Source organism: Alligator mississippiensis, chromosome 8 (assembly GCF_030867095.1).
Source record: "Alligator mississippiensis isolate rAllMis1 chromosome 8, rAllMis1, whole genome shotgun sequence".
Classification (NCBI taxonomy): Eukaryota; Metazoa; Chordata; order Crocodylia; family Alligatoridae; genus Alligator; species Alligator mississippiensis.
The window spans coordinates 81448046-81471848 of NC_081831.1; the positions used below are offsets into that span (position 1 = coordinate 81448046).

The following is a 23803-nucleotide window of genomic DNA, read 5'->3' on the forward strand; positions in this document are numbered from 1 at the left end:
TTTGACTGGATCCTCTGCTAGAGTTGTAAGTTTCTCCACTACCTCCTTTTAAACTCAAGGATATCTACCAAAAACAGTTTGTACTTAGATGGCATAAAGAGTGACTTGTTTTAACTGTAATGCATACAGATACTACAAGGTACATTACAGCTACCAAGCAGGACACACTTCCAACCAGCTTTAGGCACTCCATTGAAGAAAACCTGTATTGAAGGTGCATGACCTTGAATAAATGAGGTAAACTGAATTTATCATATCAAATGAAGCTGTCATAAAAATCCTTTCTCCATGTCATGAATCAGCTTCCTGTTGGTTTCTGGCTACAAAGTGTTATAATTTGCAAAACTTAAATGCTGCCTATTATCCTATTATCCACCCGATAACTAAGTTCAACTAAATTACATCCAAGTGTTCCTGGATTTGGACTGAAGGCCCAAGAAAAGAGCATTACTATTAGAGACTTCCCAATTCCTGGATTCAGAAACCTCATCTGATAGTCAAAGAGCAGAATCAACAGTCCTCGAGTTCTGGGCCATAGTTCAGTCTCGTGGTGCTCCCTGTTCTTCCCCACTTCTAGAAGAAGTAAGGCTCTGTATTTCAAGACAGCCTGGATGCCAGGAAAAGAAAATAAAAAATAAAAAAAAGGACAAAACACAGCCTTGTGGCCTCCAGTACAGGCAGATAAGAACTACCAGAAGATGCCAATGAAGCAACCAGAGGGAAAGAGGAGGGCAGGAGCGAGCATTTAGGGCACAAAGCAACTAGGCAGCATGTCGTCAGACCTTTCCATCCACGATAAGTATATCCAACGGGATACAAAGACAATGAATCATAGGAAGAGAAAAATACAGATTATAAAAGATTAAATAAAGAGCCAAAGAAGATGCTGTTCAGGATTTTTTTTTTTTTTTTTTTTTTGAGGGATGGGAGGGTGGTGGGGGGAGTGGTTCCACCCTGTATAAAAGTCTGTAAACTGGCCTTTTCTAAGTAATTTCTTAGAATTTTTTATTTTACCTCGTACCATCTTTTTTTTTTTTTTTGGACAAAAAACAAGCCAAATAACATTTCTCCCTCTAGGAGAGGCAGAGACCTCATTTGCTCATAAAGGATTTGCATGCTATCCTCACCCACAAATAATTCTCCCGCTAGTATCCTGTATGCTGAATACTCTGAGATATTTCCACTAGCACTAAACATTACACAAATACAGGTATTGCACACTAGTTTGAAACCAGGAAAGGAAGAGTTCATCTACCACTTCTCCAAGTAATAGGCCTTATTTCTCAAGTGATCTTCCACTGAGGGTGGAGGAACCCACAGAAAAATTGTATGCCCCCTCCTTTTTGAGGGCCTGTCTTCTAAAAAAGATAAATAATCAAAAGTCAGGGTTGTTGGTTGTACCCGTGTTGGTCTAAGGACATAGGCAGGCAAGGTTCTTTGTTGGAAAAAATATTGGAAAAATGTTCTTAAGTTGGAAAAAAATGTTCTTTGCCAGCTTTCGGGCACAAAAATAGGTATGCTTGAAGAAGGGCGTTTGTGCCTGAAAACCGGCAAAGACCATTTTTTCCAACCACTTAGTTGATCTAATAAAAGATATCACATCTGCCCAAAGAACCTTGCCTAATCAAGAGTCAGGCACTTATGACACTAACAATTAAGTACAAATTGCCTTTACCGTTCATAGTAACTGGCCATTCATCATACACAGGAGACACTGGCAAGTCCAACTTTAAAAAAAGGGTTTCTGAGTAAAATGTAGGGTTCAGTTAGTTACAGATGCCCACCTCAGGCTTTGCCCATCTAAAATTAAGGGTGCAGCAAAGATCCTGAATTTTCTGCTCACCTGACTTTCTGCAGCCCCTTTCGGTTATATGTCTGGTCTGCTGGATCGAAGGGGAAAAAAAACGAAGGAATCACCATATCTAAACATCCCTTCTCTAACACCAGCAGTAGCCATTATTTTCCCCTCACACACCATCCTATTAGGGGGAGACAGTTCAAGGCAGCAGCACCCCCTTCTCCCACAATCTCTACCTGGAAACACATTTCAGTTCAGCTGGATCCCTTATGGGGGGTGGCAGTACAGTAAGATCTTACAGTGAGACAATTTATTCTATTAGCAGGAGCTACCTTCACTATTTTTTCCCCACAAAAAAACAGACAAGGAAAATTCAAAGTCAAGTTGTGAGTTCTCCTTTGAGTTAACTCTAACTGGAAGACAAGGACACCTATACTTCACAACACTAGACAACCTCTGACAACCAGCACTAGACAACCAGCTGGGCGCCCACAGCTCCAAGTACCTTTCATTTTTTTATTCTAACCTGAAATATATAAAACACACTATATATCAAACCTGTAGGTACACTACTAATGTTTACAGTGCTGAGAACTTTTATATGCACACTGACAATACTAAATACAATCTTTAGTAACCATGATAGCCTTAGCTCCAAGTGCTATAATTTTATGAACCAGACTTTGAAGTTCAAATGCAAAGATAACGTAACATCAAACTCTGTGTCTGTACAAATGGAAGCTTTGCAAACAGTGAGAAGAGAATATATTTCGTGGGCTATTTGTGTAACCAGGAATTGGAAGGTACATGTTTTTTCTTGAACTGAATGTAGGCTGTACAGAAAATTGGAGTCTGTGCAACCACTGCCTAATTAAATGTTTTGGTAGCTACTCATCAGAGTGATAGATAAGACTGTTTCAGAGCCTTCTATTATTGTCAGGGTTTTATAAGGCAGAGTTAGAGTTACTTTAGTGACTTTGATACGGCTTTCTAGTTTCCAATACTGGGATGTATTTTAAATAGGCAAACATTATTTTCAAGTTATTTGGCTTAACCAAGCCAGAAAAAATGTCTCCACAACATCAACATATATTTTGTTGTGGAATTAGTAAATAAGCTAAAGAATAAATGACACTACTTTTGTTCATGAAATGTTCTTTTCCTTCTAATTATAATTATAATTAAAAGGGGGGGTAAAGGAAAATATAAGATTACCAACTGAAAACTTCATAGGGACAACCTGAACCATCTTAAACTACCTTCTATTCCAACAGTAAATAAAATCCTTCCCATGTTACATACAGGGTAGAAGACTATGCTTTGGAGACTAAAACCCTCCCCATCTTTCCCAGCACTAATTTTAACATAGCTATTGGCCCCCATAAATCAAAACAGGGCAAACACGGATCTGCTTACAGTTTCTCAAATCAAACAGCAGGTGTTTATTTCAAAACACTGACCAGAAGCAGGTAACACTGTAACTACCTCGACAGCCCTGATTAAATAATAGTCAACAAGTTAGTGGTAAAAAAGGATGAAGCCACTCCTATATCCCAATCATCCCTTCCGCAGTTTGAGAGGAATAAGGTAAAGATTAATTTCGGTGTTAACTCAAATTCTTTGCATCCTAGAAGAGCTTTTAATGATGTGTATATTGGCTTTCATAAAAAATAAAATAGCCTCCGGGGAAAAAATACCTTAATTGTCAGCATCTGTATATATATAAAAGTTAAGAAAATATGCATAAAACCTAGGCAAATATACGAAGGGGTCTGGGTTAAACTAACAACATCACTCCAGTGGAAGGAAACATGTAAAATGCATCAACTTAGAAAACAGTACTTATAATAATTTCAGGGTCCTTTCGAAACCAGAGTAAATCCTAATGGAAGAGATGAGCGATATATTCAAATATTCAAGTATAAGTAGGGACTGTCTAGGATTTGGAATGAAAAATATGTGGGGGGAGGACTACTGAAGTGATGTAAGACAAACCTTAAACAACTGCAAGTCGCATCAGAGCACATAACTAGAAATAAATCTTCTTCTATCATCAGAGCTCCCTAGTCTAAGTTTTAAATCCATGTAATTAATAATAAAGATACATTTCAAATACCAGGGAAATTGGCAGGTTAACATTCTAAGTAGCCGAGAAAGTACGATTTCGTGTCCGCGTGCATCAACAAAAAGTGAGCGAGATAATTTCTTTTAGGAGAAAAATTAAACAGAATTCAGGAAATATAAACATCCTGCAGACAAATTAAAAGCAAAAGGAGTAACTTTACCTTACCAACTTGGCCTACTTTTAAAAGTTTCATTCTTTACCATTTTAGAAAGTGCATAATTACATTTGCAAATGCCTTAAATACCACATGCACCATTAAAGGTTACGGTTACTAGCAGTTGTGAGCCCTCCTTGATTGTGGACAGCTATTCATCCTTGCCTAGACGAAGGGTTTTTGAACCCGAAACCTTGCTTAATAACTCTTCTCCAACTATTTGGGTCGGTCGAATAAAAGATATCGAATTCACCCGAGGAACCTTGTCTGCCCTTCGTTCTAGCGTACATCCTAAAGGCTATTGCATCATTTCGGCTACCTACATTTCAGAGGCATGACTGTCTCACAAACAAAGAAAATACTTGTGTAGCTAGAGAATTTGTCGTGTGTCGGAGCGGAGTACTTCCAGGGGAAGGTGTTCGCTCCTGTACTCCTACGCAAAGCCTCCCAAAATTCACGGACACGCACCATCTCTTGATCGGGACGCTCCTCAAGAAAGACCTATAACAACACGCACGTGAGAGCAACTAACGAGGAAAGAAGAGAAAAAATGGAACAATTGGGATTGAAAGCTCGTTTCGGCTTTGCACGGGAATTAAGGTCTTCCAGCGGGGAGCGAAAATAGTGGGCGATGACCGGCGTCGATCCTGCGGACTGGAGAGAGGTGTTTCGCCCCCTTCGCCCGCGGCAGGTCGCCGATGTCAACCGTGCCAGGACGCGGGCGCGCGCCCGGGAGAACCACCTCTCTCCCGCGTCTTGGAAAGAGAAGCTGTGACAAACCTAAAAAGACCCCAGGTCAGACAGCGTGTGTGAGGAGGGATGGAGGAGGCAGGCGCGGGGTGGTCCTGCCATGGGTGCCCCGAGGTGTGAGGTGATGCGGGTGTGGGTGGGGGGGGGGGCAGCCTGCCCGACCCGACCCGACCCGACCCGACCCGACCCCACGGCGGGTGCCGTGCGTGGGGGGCGCCCCGCGTGGGGGTGGCGGCGCTCACCTGCATGCCGGGCACCTGCACGGCGACGGGCGAGTGGGCCATGGCGGCGGCGGCGGCGGCAGACAAAGCGGCTGTGGCGGGCCCGCGGCGCTCCCGGCCGTGCCCTGGGCGGCGACTAGCGCGGCGCGGCCATGCCCCGCGGGCGCTAGTGGCGGCGTTGGCGGCCCCCCGGGCCCATGCCGCGGCGGCGGACGAGGCGCGGCCTGTGTTTCCTCAGGACGCCGCGGCGGCCGGCGCCATGTTGGTGGGGCTCGGGCGGCTGCGGCGGCTCCTTCCGTCTCCTCGGCTCGGCGCGGCCGGCCCGCCCCTGCCACCGCCCACGGGGCGGGCGCCTCGCGTGGGGCTCCCTCCTCCCCTCCTCCTCGTGCTGAGGTAAACCGGCCTCACCTCTCCTCTCCTCGCCTGCAGCCCGCACCCATTGCTCCTTGCTCTGGCCTCCCCCTCCTGAGAGCACCGTGCCCGCTAGGCCCGTCTCGGCCGAGGGCGTGCGGACACCCATGCGCCGCTCCCGAAACGAGGGCTGAGGTGCGACCGCCTGCCCGTTGCGGAGGACGGCGTCTGGACTCCACGCAGAGGAAGGGAAAAGGGGAGAAGTCGAGTCTGCCCCCCTAACCCGTCGATGAGCCGAGGGATCGCCGGCGACGGCGTGTCGAGAGCGCGCCGAACGCCGCCGCGGCGTCTCCGGCTCCGTCGAGGAGGACGAGGAGACGCCCAAGAAGCCCACGGCGGTGTTAGCCGGGAAGAAGATGCGGCCGCCGAGAGCCCGAAGAAAGCCAGGCCTGCCGAGCCGAGGGAGGCGGTGAAGGGCCGCGGTGGTGGAGAAGAAGTCGAGCGAGTGGAGGAAGACGCCCGTCGTGCGACCAGACCAGGAAGGTCACACCGAACAGGGCTAAGGTTGCGTGGCGCTCCACGGCAGGCACCCTCGAAAGGGTCTCAAGGCACCCCGGGGTGCCACGGCTGCTGGGTTGGGAATCGCTCGGATGGATGTCTGAATGAAGTTGCCTCAGGATTGAAATTCAAACCCGGAGCATGCCACGTGCCCTGCCATCAGGCTGGTGCTCCGGTGCGTCTCCCCGGTGTCCCCCCAAAAAGACAGCAAAGACATGTTTCCCTTCTGGGCATTAATGCCCGTTTGTAGACTCAAGGCACCGTTTGTTTTACAACTGCGGAAAAATAACGCATCGATTTCTCTCCGTTGCAAGGCACGCAAAGAGACCGCAGCAGGTCAGACTGTTTTTAACGCCGGATTCCTGTTTGAAATCTCTGGGTCTGTCCTGTGCATCGTGTTGGCACGCCTGTGGCACCCTTGCAAGGATCCCGAGGTTGAGAATCACTGCTTTAGGAATACCTCACATTCGCTGCAAGGAAGCGTCTTGTCCTTGGCCGTTCAGGAGACCTGATCCATGGTGTTACGTGTCTTAATGAGGCAAAGCAGAAGGACACAAGACATTGGTGGCCATTTCTTGAGAGGAGGTTGCTTAAGAGTCTTTTGAACCCGCTATATTACCTTGAGCAGGCAAATATTTAACTCCTGGAAGTTTTAACAGTACTCAGGTGGACGAGTCATGTTTTTGCTTTGTTCATCCAACAGGCCATGGTTCTTCCTTGCCTCTTCTGTAGGGAGACGTGGGGTTGACAACATCCTCTCTTCCCACTGGCACCCTGGCCAGCTGGTAGACGTCTGTTCTTGTAGTCATGGGGGAGTCACCACGATAAGACTCATCTTCTCTGCTTGATTAATACACCCAGCTTAATATTATATCCCATATTGATTCTCCTTTTCGGAACTTTTACTAAATGCCTGTCCATCCCCTTTGGCAAATCCCAAACAAAACATCTTCCGACTCTACAATCTATGAATCTATGAACCTTACATTTTGTAATAGATGGCCCATTGTCTGGGATATGAACCAAGTCCTGAGTTTCATCCACTTTGTCAATAATTTCAAATAATCCTTCCAACTCACATGACACCTTTGATGCGCTCTGTCCTTCCCTCCTCATATTGTAGCACCATCATAAGTACCATGAAGCACCCTCGGTATGAAAAGTGACCTTTTGACCAAAACATGTTTCCTTGGATGCCTCCCGATATCTGCCGAGTCCACCAAAATTCATTCGGTTATCTGAACTCTCCATTATCCAAATGGCTTCAGTGTCCCCTATAATACTGAGATATTGTATGAGATGGTGCTTTTTATCTATTCTTGGCTGTGGATCAAATGTTAGGCCGTTCACTAGACTGCACGAGAAAAAGCATCTGAACTCTAGTTTCTTCTTTTCCAAGTTAACTGTTTCCAGAAAGCAGGGTGCTGGCACCTTGATTACACGCCCTTCTGAACGTAGCAGAATGAGCCAGTCGTTCTTGTTTGAGCCCCCTTTGCTACTGCAAACACTGAGGGTTAATTCTGGCCCTAGTGAAATCAATGGGAGTTTTATCATTCGTTCCACCAGGGCCACGATGACATCCTCAAGGGACCCCTCTTCCCCTGCATCAGGAGAGCGGCCTTTGCACGTGTCTTAACTGGGGCAGGCCCTGCCTGACCCATGGGCACTCCACTCCCAAAGATTAGTCCTTTACACATTTCATAAGGCATGGTGCATTGATAGCGTGTACGGGTTCCCAGGGCCAGGGACACGATTTGTTTCATCCAAACCATAGGTGTATGACATAGTTGAGATTGCTACGCTCGTCATCAGATCTGAACCGAGGTAATAATTAGCTATGTTAGAAGTCATACCGAAGGCAGGGTAACTGAATTAGAGATGCATAAACTTTTGTGAGCCACATCTCTGATGAGGTGAACCGTGGCTCCTGAAAGCTTATGCATCTTTGATTCAGTTAGTCTATAAGGTGCACCTCTACCCCACCTTCATGACACCCGTTTGGAGAGAAGTTCACTTACAAAGGACTGATCTGAAGGCAGTTTGAAAGCACCTACCAGCACCGTGTGGCATGTTGTATGGCACTGAATACAAAACAACTCTGTTCAAGTTAAGTTGGTGCTAAAATGGTCTTAGGCCAAGAAATTCAACTTACCACAGACTTTCCATCTTTAACGGACTGTGGTTTAAATATCAAATAAAACCCCACAGAGGTGTTAGTTAAGGGTAGACTTGTGACTCAAACTGACTTTTTTTTGGTGGTTTGTTAAACCTTGAAAGTTATTAAAATATTTGTTTTCTTCCCCACCTTTTGAAAAAACATAGTTTTAAAACCTCTCGCATGGAGACTTGTACAACACATCTTTGTTACCTGGAAGTCTATAATGAGCCCAGTGTCAGAGGCAGAATATTCAAGGTGGCTATTTTCTAGGAGTTTGTACTTCAGGCCAGGATTAAGACACTCTTTTTGTCGAGTAATAAAACCATTGAAAGTGGGATTTCTGTTTTTGTTAACAAGGTTCGTAACTCAACCCTTCTTGTAGTGTACAGTATTTCAATAAATAAATACATAAATAAATAACTATTAATGCCCATTGATGGGAAATTCTGAATGCTGCATATTCATTTGGCTCAATCATATCTACCTTACCTCTATTCATATTTTTCAATAGCACTATCTTAATAATCATGGGCTTCTTAAAAATTGTAGCATTTGGGCTCGGGCTGAAAGCTTTTCAGCCTGCTGATTAATTACTTTCTATAGTAATACCCATTTTCATTTTACTCAGTGGGAACTGAGTATCCAGATCCCTTTGATGCCTTTATAGACTTGATGAAAAGGTTCAGTTATCTTCCCAGAACTGACTGAGATGTTACCCTTTGTTCAATTTAAAATAGGAAAGCCTTTTTTTGGCCATTATTATTTTTTCCCCTCGGGAGTCTTGTCTACACTAAGAAATTTACTGTTTCCAAAAAACAAATCCTCTTGTTTGACCCTTTCTTGTAAGGAAACGTACTATGACAGTGAAAAATAACACGTTCAGGACTGATACAACCAGACCTTTTTTCTTCTTCGCACTTTTAGCTTGTGGAACTCATTGCCTAAAGATTTTGTGGAGGTTGAAAACTTACTGGAATTCAGAATAGGATAGAGCGTCAACATAGTCAATGAGAACGAGAGAGGCAGAACAGGAAGGATGAAAATATTTTGGGAGGGATACAATCCTGCCTGCTTCGGGGCATCAATTGGCTTCCAACTAATGGAGGTAAGGAAGCATTTTTTTTCCTGGAGACAAGTTGTTCCATACTTGAAATGTTTCTTACATCTTTTAAAGCATTTAATTCTGCTTAATGTAGAAGACAAAATAACAAACCTAAACGTGCTCCTGGTTCTACCTGATGTGACAACTCATGATCCTATGACCAATTACCCTTGCTTACGAGTAGCTCTTTGCGAACAGGCTGCAAAACTCCCGAGAGTTCAGCAGAGACGGTCTCCCTGTTCTCAGCCCGGGTGCCCCATGCTACAGCAGCCCCATGAAGAACAATCAAAGGAAAATCCTGCTCAGCCCCTGCAGCTCTTGAGCATGCTCATTTCATCTGTGAGGCATGATCACTGCAGACAGAATTTAGGAACTCCAACAAGACTCAATTGAGCATGGGCGAGCTATGATTTTCCAAGGTCTGGTTGGTGCTAATCAGGGCAGGTTTCATAAAGACAGCAAAAGGCATGCTTCTGACACCAGGGAGATGTCTCCTAAATTTCACATCCCTGCTCCAAACCATAGCCAGGGAGGGGAAGGTGAAGGGTAAGAGTTTCTCAATAGAATGCCTATAAAAGATGTGGTTTTCTAACAATTGCAATACAACTTCTTTTTTTTTTCTCCCAGCCTCGCTCTGAGCAACAGCTGAGCCATTTTAGCTGAAACTTAAATAAATAAAAAATATATATCAGCTCGAGGCAGATACCCACAATGGATAATTTCAACCCAAATGCTTCAAATTTGGCAAAGATATAGGCAACTGAAAACAGGGTTTAAAACAAGAGATGTCAAGTTGCTTTAGGTAGCTCTGCCTATAATAAAACAAACAGGCATTTATACCCGCTCCAGCAAATAAGCTTGTGCCAAATTCTCAGTTTTCTTTTCCTGAGAGGTTTTCTTTGTCACAAACGACTGTCTTTTTAGCAGGAAAAAAGCTGTGTATTGACCTTATTCAGGCATGCTATATTACAGATAAAGAAGGTGGAGAGGGAAAAGACTGGGGTGATTCAGTACGGTGACTAAACCTGTGACAAAGAGAATTACCAGACCAGAAGTTCAATGGTATACTTACCCAGTACTATTCACCTTCATCACAAGAGTATCCGTACTGCCATGAATTATGTATTTTAATACAGTATCTGTCTTAAGCTAATCTTCTGTAGATTAAATTCATTACAAAAAGGTCAGAAACTAGATAAAGCCACTGCCCAAAGGCATCTTATTAATATCTGTGTCTCATGTTCTGAACAGCCTTGGTAGGGAGGGAATGCTCTGAGTGTGACTGGAACAACAATACACACCCACTCTGGGTACAGCACATTAACAAAAGCTTAATTAATGCTAGATGATTTCAGTAGGCTGGTTGTAGATATGCACTAACGTCTTTCTTTGAATTGCAGTTTAACTCGAATCAAACAAATAGTGCAGGACATCAAGGATTCAGCTTCAAACTTCAGGAAACAAATGGATAGGTTGCGCCACAACAACAAAATGGGGTTTCTCAGCATAGGCATGCAGAATTGCCCTTTCCTGACACCCATGTCCACGGTATAATCCGTGCCAAACTACATTAACAACATAGCTGATAGATCCCAACATTTTTGTGACATGCAGTAGAGGTTTAATAAAAGAGCTACCAAATTAACAAGGGCCTTTTTTTTTTTTCGCAAGAAGTCTTTTTCTTCTTTTTTGCATTAAGTTCCCTTCTGCAGTGGTTGTGCACACAGGATGTTACACACAGTATTGGAAGCCAGGGCTCCAGGTTTCTGTGCCTGGCTCTCCCACTAATTTGTTGTATGGCCTTGGCCAATTCACTTATCCTTTCTGAGCTATTGCATGCCCAGCTGTAAACTGAAGGCAGTATTTACAGGATATCCTTCACTGGGAATCTTAGTTAATTTAGGCCCAAACCTGTACTATGCAATCCAATGGGAATTTAGAGATGGGAAATCTAGAGATTTGAGGTTCTCAGCTTAAAATTGTTATAGTCTCATTCCTGCTTACAACTTTATTTTCTAGTTTTAAAACAGACCCTTCCCCTCTTCCAATTTCCTTTTAAGAAGGAACCTGAAGTTTCAGCAGAGCGCTCTTTCGTGGAATACAAAAATAGCTTGACCACAGCAGTGGAAGGGGTGGAGGAAGTCTGCGAGAGGCCCTGCCACTCACCGTTATTCCTCCAGCATTTTGTTCCTGCATATCCATTTCTGTCTTCTTTTTTAATAAAACACATACTGTATTTATAGAATGATAAAACATTTCTATATAAGGCAGCAGCAACAGGAAGCTGGCTCGAAGCAGAATTCCTATGCTAAAAAAGCACCCATTCCAGGAAGGCACCACTTCCAAGTGGGATTTCTCCCACATACCAACCCATACCCACATGCAGAAGCAGAGCAGCAGTGTAACAGTGCTTTTCTCCGAGAGATGGTTGTCTGCCTGCGATCCAGCGGGTAGGAACGCTGATCCACTCCTGCAGGAAGAAGACAAGGCAGATAAGAGCCTAGAGGGGAAAAAAGGGCAGATGAGCCCGGAGGGAGGCAGCAGCAGTTAAAAATAGAGATGAAAAATGAGAGAAGAGAAGGAAGAAGAAAGCAGGGAGAAAACTAGGAGCACTAAGGAGAGAAAAGAAAGGGAACAAAGACAAAGGGAAACCATGCACCTAGGAATGAGAGCTCTTGACAGTCCCTGACAGGAGTAAGTACCCCACGAAGGGCGGAGGAAAGTGCAACGCCTACCCCTACATTTTTAGCATCCTGTCTCTATTGCTGTCAGTACAATTAAGGCATTTCTGGCCTATCACAGCCTGTTACACAGGGTTACTTCCAGGTAATGGACCACACAGAAAAGGGCTGGATTATTTGCGTTAAGGAAAGAAAGGTATAGGAGGGGGGAAGGAAGGGAAGAAAAAAAAAATTGAAGCCCAAGTAGAGTGGAAGGGGGATTGCTTTTCATTAACCGCTATAATGCCGCTAGTTTTCCAGAAAACATTTTGGTCGAGGCTCCCTCAGCTCCTTACCATCCCTACCAAACGTGGGCGCTCAGAAACTTCCAGCAGGCTTGGCTGTCTGTCTTGACCTCTCCTCTACACACCTCCAACCCTCCGTTTCCTTCTGAATCAGGCTCTGCTCTTGGGCCCGGGCTGCAGTTGGCTCCTACAGAGAAGTATTCGCACACGATGGCAGCCTGAGAAAAACGTTGAGAAGGAATTAAAGACATCTCTGTTGAAATAAACATCTGCTCTACGTTCTGTATCATGGCAACGGCGCTCACAAAAAGTATGGGCAGAACTCCAAGGGCTGCCTGGCAAATCCGGGCTATCCCTACCTGTTGAAAACAGGCTGAGAAAGCCGTTTCTGTGCTGGCGGAGCGTGGACGGCACTGCTCAGGAAGGCAACGGTTCCTTAAAGGAGGGACATGAGATTTCAACCGGGAGAACATGGCTGAGAAATCTGTTACCTCTTCAGTGACCCCACACAGGCCATAAAGAGATGAGGAGACTCCTGCATACAATATAATCCTTTTACATGCCTATCAGATAAACACATCCTCCTCCTCTCAACTGCATAACAGGAGACTGGTCCTGATCTGTTGCCTAGCACTTATACTGCAACAAACATCACTCATCTGCCTATCAAGCCCATGATTACTTAAGTGCATAGGAACGCTTTGCGCTTTTTTTGAGTTGATCTAATAAAAGATATCAGATTTACCCGAAGATCCTTGTCTACCTGTGTCCTTAGACCAACACGGCTACAACCTACACCCCTGGGAGCACCTTGCAAGCTTTTGGGCACAAACACCCTTCTTGCAAAGAACACATTTTCCTCGTTATTTAGTTGGTCTAATAAAAGATATCACATCTACCCAAAGACCCTTGTCTGCCTGCGTCCTTAGATCAACACGGCTGCAACCAACAACCCTACAGGACTCAACATTTTTTGGGAGATCAGTGGGGAAAACAAAAGAATTGTTTCCGCACCCAGCAGGTGATGATAAGGAGGGGAGCCTGCTGGCAAAACAGACTGAAGTATGCTTTTCCACTCTGAAAAAACCCCAGTCGCTTAAGGATGGATGTCTTCTTCCTCATCAGACCTGTTCTCTTCTGTGTATTTAGTCACGAACTAACAACTGACCTCTTCAACTCACTGACAAGAGTGTTTCTAGCTTTATGTTCGTTTCACTAAAGGGACTTGTTCTGTGCTCAACAGGGGACTGGCTTTCTACGTTCCAGGTGACTAACCTGGAGCCCTGGGCTTTTAAAACCCTGCAAACATTTTCACAGGGTGGGCTGTTACCCAAGACCCCTTAAAGAAGGAAACCCAGGGCATTCCTGAGAGAGGGAACAGAACCATTTTTGTCTTAGGTGTGACTGATCTTCCTCCCAGCAGTGATTAGCAAAAACAGGCCCCTCATTGAGAGCTTCCAAGGGGAAAGAGATGGCTGTTAAAAAGAAGTTTACTCGGTTGTTAACAAGGAGCTTGTGCACAAGGGGCAAATAGAGCACAGCTCATAGGAAAAATGTCCTGAAGCCACTGTACTGTGAGAGGCACAGGTTTAGCGCAGGTTTAGCACAGGTTTAGCACTAGTCTCTCTTTGACTAGACTGATGGAAAGGAAAGCAGCCGATAAGCAGATTTTGGCTATGACACCTGGCCTCCAAGGGGAGGGAAGCAGAGCAGGGGAAAACCAGAGCCCCTCAAGGTGCCTCAGAGACTCTCCCTCTGCCTGAAGAAGGGTGTTTGAACCCAAAAGCTTGCAAAGAACAATTTTTCCAACTACTTAGTTGGTCTATAAAAGATATCACATCTACCCAAAGAACCTTGTCTGCCTGTGTCCTTAGACCAACACGGCTGCAGCCAACGCTTCAGGGACAGCAAGGAACTGGAGTGGGGAAGGAGAGATGAAGCGATTCCCAAGAGGAGGAGGAGAAATTTGCTAACTTCATAACACAACAGGGGAAACAGGCAGCCCAGAAGTTCCTATTGTCTTTCTTTTAAAAATAAGAGATGAAAGGAGCCTCATAAACCAGCTGCTAGGCACTGAGCCTGCAAGTAATACAACCAAAGGGCTTCCTGACTGCGGTGAGAAGCCAGGCAATGCATCTTCAGGGCAGGAACACAAAACCACTGCAGGCTGTCTGCAGAGGGAAGGGTCTGCTAGGCTAGGGCCTTTGTGTGCAGACCCCTGCAGATCCATGGCCATCTATTGCTGTCGCTGGAGCCCTGCATGGGACAAGGAGCTGCCCCATGGACGGTCCTTGGGGCCCATGTGAGCAAAGCAGGCAGAGAAGGCATCTCCTGGGCCAGTGGAATCCGGCTGGAGGAGCCCCAGCTCCTTTGGGTGAATGCAATACAACACCTTTGCAAAGAGAGCTGCATGGAGGGTCCAGTAAAGTCTACAGGGGTCCACTGGGCCTGACGGGTTGGGTATCCATTATTTTATGTCATTTTTTTTTCCGCTGATGAAGATGTGCACTGAAAACCAAATCGCTTGGTAGCACCCTTCTCTCCTGGCTTTGCTTCAGCATCTCTCGCTGGCCTGTCCAACGGCTGCGTGCATTCTTTTGATTCCTGAGCTCCGAGAAGGAGCCAGGCGTGGAAGGCCAGAACGCCGAGGTTCAGTGGGGAAAGCAACAGCACGACCTGTGGTCTAGAAGCCCGCGTCTATAAAATATGCAAAGCTCGATGCACCTGCGTCTGGACGAGCGCTCGTACTTCCTTAGCTGCTGGGCAGGTTAATAGATCAGTCATTAAAATGTGTGTCACAGTGAGGGAGGCACGTCCACAATTCCCTGCCGAGGCAGGCCAGCGAGGAGCTGTGTACACACAGTCCAGGAAACTGCCATTGCAAAGATTAAACCTCGTGGCATGTATGAGTGAGAAAGGGAAATAAAGAAAAAGAGGAAGTCTCACAAAGCCCCATCCCCATTCACTGATAATGAGCTGCTGATTGCATGGGCCATTGGTTTCTTCTTTCTTAATGTGAATGAGGAGCAAGAGCAGCAAACCAGAGAGCCAGAAAGAAAACCCAAGGGATGTGTCAGGAGTGCGCTCCAGAGGCTGCTCTTCCTGCTCCATTAGAAAAGATTGCCACAGGGTAAAATGTTTGCTAGGCTGAATCAGACATAAATGGGAGTCAGGGGGCTGGTAGAGAAAGAGAAGAAAAGAAGCCGGAGCAGTGGAGCAGACTTAAACTTTCATAAGAGGGAAGTGGGGAAAGCTTGTTTACGTGCCGCTGTGCCCGGAAGTCCTGTGACTAACCCTATTTCACACACTGCAGTTATGCACCAGGATTGTCTTTATTGCTCACAAGGAAAAACGCACAGGGCAGCTGTAGGAGGGAAGGACTCACTGTCTTTCGGGAGCATTACGTTCTGTTTCTTCAGAAAACCCCTCTCCTCCGGGCCCGCCCGCCCAGCTGCGACTGCAGTGCAGAGACCGGTGGGTGCATCAGGTAACACAGCTGATGACCTGGACAGAGCCGACGTGTGTGCTCCAGGAGTACAACAGCTTCTTGGGAGGCTGGCGAAAAAAAGACAAGGCCCTGTAATAATTATTCCATGACAGAGCACACAGAGCCCTGCCATGCTGCAGACCCTGCCTGTCTTCTCTCTCTCCAGCCACCCTATATATTATTTGATCCACATAGATGCCCCTGACAATGCACACGAGGGGGGTGACACTGTAGCACTGTCGTGGCTTTCGAGAGGGTGTTTGTGGCTCATTTTAGAAAGGTCCAGTGGCTATTTAGGCTCTGAAGGTCTCTGAAAAACTCTTTGCAATTCACCTAAGGAATCTGGCAGCTAGAAAACTACACCGAAAAAGAAACCCCCCGCAAAGACAGGCCAGATGTGGCATGCCCCTTTGCTTTAGGTCTTTGCTTTAATTCTTTCCAATAAGGCAGCGTGGGTAGGCTTGGCATTCCTCTGGAGGAGCACGTAACCAGAGTCCAGAAAGACACCAGTTCCACATGTGCTTTCACACACAGACTTGATGGCAGCAGGGCTTTACCACCAAGCAATTTGCATCACAATATGCAATTGTTGCTTTATTTATGGCACAAGCAGTGTAGCCAAGGAGTCATTTGCCTGCAGCACAAATGGGCCCAGCAGAGCATTGTCACCTCTTGTCACTCTTTTCTGTTCACACTGTGTCTCTCCGCCAACGTGGGCTTGGTCAGAACCACCTCGCCATTGTCACTGCCCCACTGGCCATGCCCAAGGCCCAGCAATGCTGGGATGACTCCTACCTCCACAGCTGTGTGGGTGGAAGTCCCCTTTCCAAGTGATGCAAATTACACCAGGAAATGCCACTCTTATTCCAAGATAAGATTGACCACACCTGGAGTCACACCAGTCACCCCTGCCTCGCTCCGTGTGCAACAGGGAAAAGTTCACACTGCTGATTTGGCACTGAACATGGACGGGATCTCACCTTCACCCCTGTCGAGGGCAATCCCAGTCCTGTCCTTGAAGTCCCTCTTCCTCGGTTTGGCAGAAGAGCGGATATCGGCAGCTGAGTACGATCCCATGCTTGACTTCGTAGACTTCTCCGCTAGCCCCTCTAGTCTGGGTGTTTCACCGTGTTGTATCCAGGCCACGGCAGTTCCCACTTTTTCCACGGTAGATGACATGGCGATAGACTCACAGGAGTCGCGGGCATCTCAAGGGCCACTCACACAACCCCTGCACAGATACAGGATGTGCTGCTCCTACACCACCGCAGACATATGCCTTCCCAGCCTCTGCTCCGAAAGCGTTGGTGAAGGATGTGCTGAATCTCTCCTCGGCAGTGATTCAAGCTGCCACTCTTCAGCCACTTAGAAAGCCAGGGCATCATCTCCACACCTTATCTCTTGGGTCATTCGCATGGCATGGGAGCTGCTCAGTGGGGCTTACAGACTCAGCTCCCTGCTGCCGGGGCATTGACAGACCCTTTGCAAGACCAGATGAGCTGCCAGCAGGCATTTGACTGGAAGTCACATGGACCAGGCAGGTAGAATGATACGAGAAAATGATGCTGCTCCATTTCCTCGTGTCGACAAGCCCTAATTATGCTCTTGCTCATTTGCAAACATGCCAAAGGCCACATGCAGTTCTTAGTACGCACAACTCCGACTCCCTTTTGCAGCTGTGGTTTGACCTGGCCTGGACCGGAGGCAGGTCTTTCTAGAGCCAAGGTTGCCTGTTGCGGACAGTCCTGCCTTGCAAGTGCAGTGCGCTTGAACCATGTTGCTGGTGGTGGTATGGGCTGGTTTCGAGCAATCCCAATGCTGGATCAGAGCTCGTTGGCTTTCTTCCAGGCTTTCCCATGGCTTTGCTTTATGGTTTTTGGACAGTGATACGTGTGTCTAAGAGATGCTCTGATAAATGGACTGCATGATCATACAGCAGAGTGACCTGCACTCAGGGAAAGCAGAGATGACTTCTGTTGCCTTCCCTGGATCTGTGTGTTGTGCTGCTGGGTCCAAAACCGTTCTCAGCCTGAGAGAGGCTGTAAGATTTTAGGAAGAACCAAGACCTTTCTGACTGAAACACCAAGGAGAGACAGACACACCACACTGATCCTTACCTCCTAGCTCCTGCACGGATACGCTCATCCCTAGGCCACGACCGTGTCAAGGGGAGTCTCGGCCTGCCCAGCCAAGCATTGCTTCTCCCTCCCCGGGAAGTGCTCTAACCACTGGGCTACTGGATATGAAGGAGGCATGCTCGCCACCCCCGCCCCAGCATTTCCAAATGAGGAGTTCAGGCACTTTCTGACTCCTTTGTTGGCTTCTGCGAATACCATGCATAGGTGGCAATCTCCTACTGTAGGGAGAGGGGCTGTGGGTTGCAGCAGGGTACACAAGGTGTAGGAACTGGGATATTGTTTGAGCTTCATATTTTAGATCTAGTCCTTGTCTCTTCCAGTTCCACTGGGCCCGAGGGAGCGAGCAAGCAGACAGCGAACCGCAGGAGAGCTCCACCTCCGGACAAACACTAGCCAGCAGTCAGGGCACCAGTCTGGCCTGTGAGGTTCAAAACTGCTCCAAATTCAGAACAGCACGTGCTATGAGACAGTCCCCAAGCAGCTCCCATCACAAGGCCGGAGGTAGCTGGGGGGAAAGTGCAATTTTCTTACAATTCTTACAAGTGTTGGGCGTCATCACAGGGGTGAATTTACAACCCAGGCTGCCAAAGAGAGGGGAGGCGTCGATGAGTTCAGGCCTTTCCCCTCCTTACCTTGCCAGGTGGTAATCCTGCAGCGAGAGCTCTGTTCTCCAACACGAGACTTGGAACCTCTCGGTTACCTTCCCTCCCTGTCGCTGCCCCGGCAAAGGCAGCTGAGGGCGGTTGCAAAGAGGATGGCGCTGGGCTGGTCTCAGTGGGGGCAAACAGAACAAGGAGCAATGGGCTCAAGCTGCAGCAAGGCAAGTTGAGGTTGGATATTAGGAAAAACTTTCTCACTAGGAGGGTAGTGAAGCACCAAAACAGGTTACACAGAGAAGTGGTGGAGTCTCCATCCTTGGAGGTTTTGAAGACCCAACTCAACAAAGCTTGGCTGGGATGACATAGCTGGGACTGGTCCTGCTTTGAACAGGGGGTTGGTGACTCCTGAGGTCCCTTCCAGCCCTCATTTTCTATGAGGAGTGGAGCAGGAAACTCAAAACATTGATCCCTTTTCTCCTAATGTCTGAAGTGGGTAATGCCAAAGGCAAAATGAAGGAGGGTGCGTGTGTGTGTGTGTGTGTGTGTGTGTGTGTGTGTGTGTGTGAGAGAGAGAGAGAGAGAGAGAGAGAGAGAGAGAGAGAGAGAGAGAGAGAGCAGACTATTAGATCAGCTTTCCCCCGTTTGCAAGTTGGGCAGGTCAAACGGGATTTCTGGCTGCTGACATCAGAGCTCTCATCGAACACCAGGCGACACAAAACCAAGCCGTTCACACTGCAGAAGGGCTGAGGAGCCAGGCCCAAGGCTGGGATTACCGACCCCCCAGCGTGTCCCCACCCACACGAACAGGATGCTCTTGAGGGCAGAGTAGGTCCTTCCCCGTGATTTCCATGCCAGTTGTGCGTGCATTCCCCACCCCACCCTCCTCCTGGGGCAGCTCTGGGCTTCATCTGGTTTCGCTTCTCATTCTTGACAATTAGAAAGCACAGATTTAATTAAAACCTCCCTTGTTAGGCTATTAGCTGCTGCGCCCTCACTGTCGTGTCCGACACGGGGCAGAGTCGAGCAGGAGTGGGGTCCTGGGCCTGGCTCAGGCCCTGTAGCCACTGGCCCATTGCTTGGCTCTTCAACAGGCCTTGAAAGGACCCTTCCAGGCTGGGAGTTGGGAAAGCCCGGGGGGGTCTCTCTCGAATGCTGGAGGCTGCCAGCGGAAAAACCCTGGTCAGACCCAATCGCTCTCTCTTTCAGCCTCCACTCCCAGTCTGTGCAAAACACAGGAGCTTGGGCAAGATGGACTTGGGGTCTGACCCAGTCAGTGGCAGTTGTTACGCTCTTCACTCTGTCACCTCCTGTCGTGGGCCCTTCGGCAAGTCCTTTCCCCTCCCAGGCCCCTGCCTCCCGTCCCACCCTGACCTCTCTCCCACCTGTGCCTGTGCTCAGTGGAGCGATCAAGGGAGATGTTGGCCAGGAGTAGACAGAGAGTCTGATGGGAGGCAGCAGTCCCTGGGGCAAGGATGAGCAAACACCCACGCCATGCCTATTGGGGAGGCAGAGTCTGCCTGCCCCCTCCACCCACCGCAGCCCAGCAGAGCGCCGAGGGTCTCCTGAGCTGGATGTAGGGCACAGCCAACAAACGGGGAGTGAGGGAGAGAGCTGCTCATGGAGATGCAGCAGGAACAGCTGAGAAAGGGGAAGGAAGCAAGCCCTGCGTTAGCCCAGGCTCCTGCTGGTGGGAGAGCCCTGCCCTCTCGTGTCTCAGCTGGGCAGTGCGCAGGATCTGTGCCAACCCGCTTCTCGCTCCTGGCTGCAGCGGTGCAGGCAGAAAGCAGGGCAGACCTGCAGAGACAAACTAAATAAGAGCGATCTCTGAAAGAGCTCAAACTGTCATGAACCCAAGTTCATTTTAGCTGCAGTGAAAGGATGCCACTCTCGCACCCATCAGCTGCTTGCAAGTAGCTCAGCTGCCAGCGATGCTTGCCTTTGAGAGCATCGGGAAGCAGGTCAAGTGCTCCGCAAACTTAAGGCCTACGAATGCCAGCATTATTGCCAACCCCTGGGTCTGGCATGATCCTCCTTCCCTTTCTCCATTCAAACCGAGGAGGAGGCTGTGCTGGGCAGCGGCTTGGCTTCCAGCGCCAGGCTGCAGTATGGAAACGACTGTAAAGCTGCTCCCGGCAGCCTCATCTGGGTTGCCAAGTGCCAAGCGGTCGTGCTGGTTGTTGCCCGGCGGGTACAGGTGCTTCTGTCCCCCTAGCACAGGGCTAGGCAGGTACCCTGGACCAGGGAGCTGTTCTCGGCACAGTAGAGTGTGCTCGTGTGCATCCGCCACCCGTGCTCGCGCCTTGCAGGGACCTGGGCATGGAAAGACAGCGGCACACCCAAGCACGAATCACACCCCACCCGCCAAGTTCTTCAAAGGTCACATCATAGCCTAGAGCCGAGGCGTCGGGTACGTGGCCCCCCTGCCCATCTCATCACCCTCCCAGTCAGGTTGGGTGGGAGGATCGAGCCAGGGCACTGCTGGCTTTGCTATCTGTCATTCCAGCAGCAAGACCAGGGGCCAAGTCCTTTCCTCCCCCCGAACCCTGGGGCACCAGAGGGCTGTGCAGCTTCTCCCCTGTCATTACGGACAGTCAGCAGCTCTGCGCGTGCCTCCTTCCAGACAAGACGCAGGTTATGACCAGCACACGTGTTAGCATGGTGCTATACTCATTGTCCACTTATTTGTGCCAGGGCTGGAAGGGGCCTCCATCCAGTCCAACCCCCGGCCTGAGGTAGGATCATCCCCATCCAAACCAGCCCAGACTCACCCATCCAGCATCTAAATTCTTCATAAAACTACCATCAACCCTGCTACAACAGAGACATCGCGCCCAACCCTGCCCCAGGGAAAGCGGGGGGACTGCGACAGCCGATATCCTGCTTCTGTAAAAGGTTGTTAACACATGCCCCCGGCAGAAGCCGTGCCCCTGCTACAGAGGAAGGCAAAGCCCCCCCGTCTGTACTGATCTGACCAGGGGGTAAATGCTTAACACCTGCCCGGTGCTTCCCATCCTCGGACCAGCAGATGCAGAGGGCAGCCCCAGCACCTGAGCTCAGCCCCTCTCCGTTACATCCAACTCAGGAGCCCAGGCGGAGGGAGCAGCAGAAACCTCTTAAATTACAAGGCGATCACAGAGCTTCACGACGTGCCAGCTCTTTGGCAGCGGTGTCAAAACACTCTGTATCACGATTAATGGCCTTTCAGGCCTATCTGCTCCGTGTATACACAGGGCACAGCTGTTCCTCTTCCCATATATTCTGACTCCCAGCAGGTTGAGCCCTGGTGTTTGCTACCATATTTGGCAGGGCAAAAAGGACTGAAGGCAAAACTTGGCTGAGTCGCCAGGCAAAAACAACACCTGGCTTTGCAAGCACTGTGATTTGTGGCCACGGGCACCTGGATGGGGCCTGACTCTCCTCTCACTGCTCCTGGCATCTGTGATGGATGGCAGAACAAGTTGCAATAGGTTCAAGATGCAGCGAGGGAGGTTGAGGTTGGATATTAGGAGAAACTTTCTCACTAGGAGGATGGTGAAACACTGGAACAGGTTGCCCAGAGAGGTGGTGGAGTCTCCATCCTTGGAGGTTTTGAAGACCTGTCTAGACAAAACCTTGGCTGGGATGATGCAGTTGGGGCTGGTCCTGCTTGGAGCAGGGGGTTGGACTGGATGTGACCTCCTGAGGTCCCTTCCAGCCTGAATTTTCTATGATTTCTTGACAGGTCGTAGAAGATTTCACTTTGCAAGAATTTTTTTCAATAGCTCCATCTACCTGGGAGGTTCCTAGTGGGGCTCCTTTCTGGGCCCAGTCCTATTCACTCTTTTTATTAGCAGATTGGATAATGGAAGAAAATAAGCTTATAAAATTTGTGGATGACAAAGTAGGAGGAGGTTGCAGGCACTATGGAGAACACGATCAGAACTCAAAGCAGCCTCCACACATTGCAGAAACTGTTCACGTTAGAGAAACACATTGGAGAAACTGTTCCAGAAGCTGGATGAAAGGACACAAGGACAAGTGCAAGGTACTACTCTTTTGAAAGAAAAATCAAACTTGCGGGGAATAACTGGCAAGGCTGCAACATGTTGGGAAAGGATCGGGTGTTACAGCTGACCAGAAAGTACACCTGAGTACATCTGATGCAGTTACAAAAGCAGTGACTCCCATTCTGGGGAGTATTATCAGGAGTCAGGTACCTAATGCCGGAGAAGTAGTTATTCCACTGTACTTGATCTGGCAAAGCTTCATCTGGAGCACTGCATCTGGTTGAGAGCGCTGCACTTTAAGAACAATGTGGATGAACTGTGGAGACTCCAGGAGAGGGCAACAGAAATGACTAGAGGCTCAGAAAGCACAGCCCATGCAGAACAGTTGAACAAGTAGGTGTTTAGTCTAAGAAAGAAAAGATAGATGAGGGTCTTCCAATATACACAAAGGGATGGGATGAAGTGTTCCTTAAGGCCACGAGGAGAAAGCAAGAAGGCATTATTTGTGGAAGAAAAGATTCAGGAAAGATGCTGGGGTGGAGGGGGACCTTTCGAACCACAAGGAGAGGGAAGCACTGGTACAAGCTACCCTGAGAGCTGTGGGTTCTCATTCACTGGAGGTTAAGGCAGCAAACACCCGCCAGGTTATCGTTGCTTTGCTGGGGGTGGGTGGAGGCTTCCAACAGATGCACAGCTTGAACACAAATTCACTTCAGGTCCATGTTGTGCTGCGTTTGAAAAGGGACCCATTTCATTTCAATTCCCCAGGTCCAAAACTCCAGACCAGTGGCAGCTCCAGGACTAAATTCCTTATGGAGGGGCAGGTTGTGACGTTTCAGACGGCAAGTGTAAAGAATGGAGACAGCAAAGGCTGTCATTTGGTCATCTCTAGGTGTGTCTGTTATGAGAGATGCCCATTTCATATGTGCCAGGGGGGTTCCAGCAGATAACGCGAAGGAAGTCGCATCCTCCACATTATTGCTGCTTCCTTTGCCCTGCCTAACTGTTTGAAAACGTCTCCTTTGCTAGCTTGTTGACAAAGCATCTGAGTTCACAGTGGCAAAGCTCAGTTTTCTGATGCAACCCCCCTGCCCATCCGCTAGTTTGCTCATCTCACCGTGTAGTAAGAGTCTGTCCTACTGTACAGGACGAGGTTTGACATTGCAGCTCATGTCCAGAAGGACGAAGCTGGAAAGAGCACAGCTGCTTGAAATACGAGGTAAAGGAATGACGGCCTGCTATGAACACATTACCAGACTAACACCAACCCAGTGAACTCCAGCACCAGTGCTATCAGGCAAGAGTAGAAAGGAGAGGGAGACAGAGGCAGTTCATTCAGAAGCGTTGCAAGATGGCGTGGCACCCGTATTACACCTATGCCACAACCCGCAGATACGGAAGAGCTCAACAA

The 23803-nt window shown here is 48.2% G+C and overlaps 1 protein-coding gene and 1 long non-coding RNA gene across 5 annotated transcripts in view; one reads left to right on the forward strand and one right to left on the reverse strand.

The window, feature by feature from the left end:
- The window catches only part of STK26 (serine/threonine kinase 26), a 52749-nt gene extending 40498 nt beyond the window's left edge, over positions 1 to 12251 (reverse strand). For 2 of the 4 annotated variants that reach the window (XM_019492839.2, XM_019492840.2), the window contains exons 1-2: positions 12234 to 12251; positions 11598 to 11687 (exon numbers count right to left, since the gene is read on the reverse strand). In XM_019492839.2, coding sequence (XP_019348384.1) covers positions 11598 to 11687; positions 12234 to 12236 — 93 coding nt within the window. In that variant the 5' untranslated portion in view covers positions 12237 to 12251. Of the gene's footprint in view, positions 1 to 4545; positions 4564 to 5069; positions 5328 to 11597; positions 11688 to 12233 lie in introns of those variants that run through there. The other 2 variants (XM_019492841.2, XM_059732912.1) reach the window with 2 other exon arrangements.
- On the forward strand, positions 4654 to 12239 carry LOC106738215 (uncharacterized). Its single transcript, XR_001372617.3, has 3 exons — positions 4654 to 4872; positions 9040 to 9220; positions 10618 to 12239. It is a non-coding gene; the product is annotated as an uncharacterized LOC106738215 (long non-coding RNA).
- Positions 12252 to 23803: the final 11552 nt, after the last annotated feature.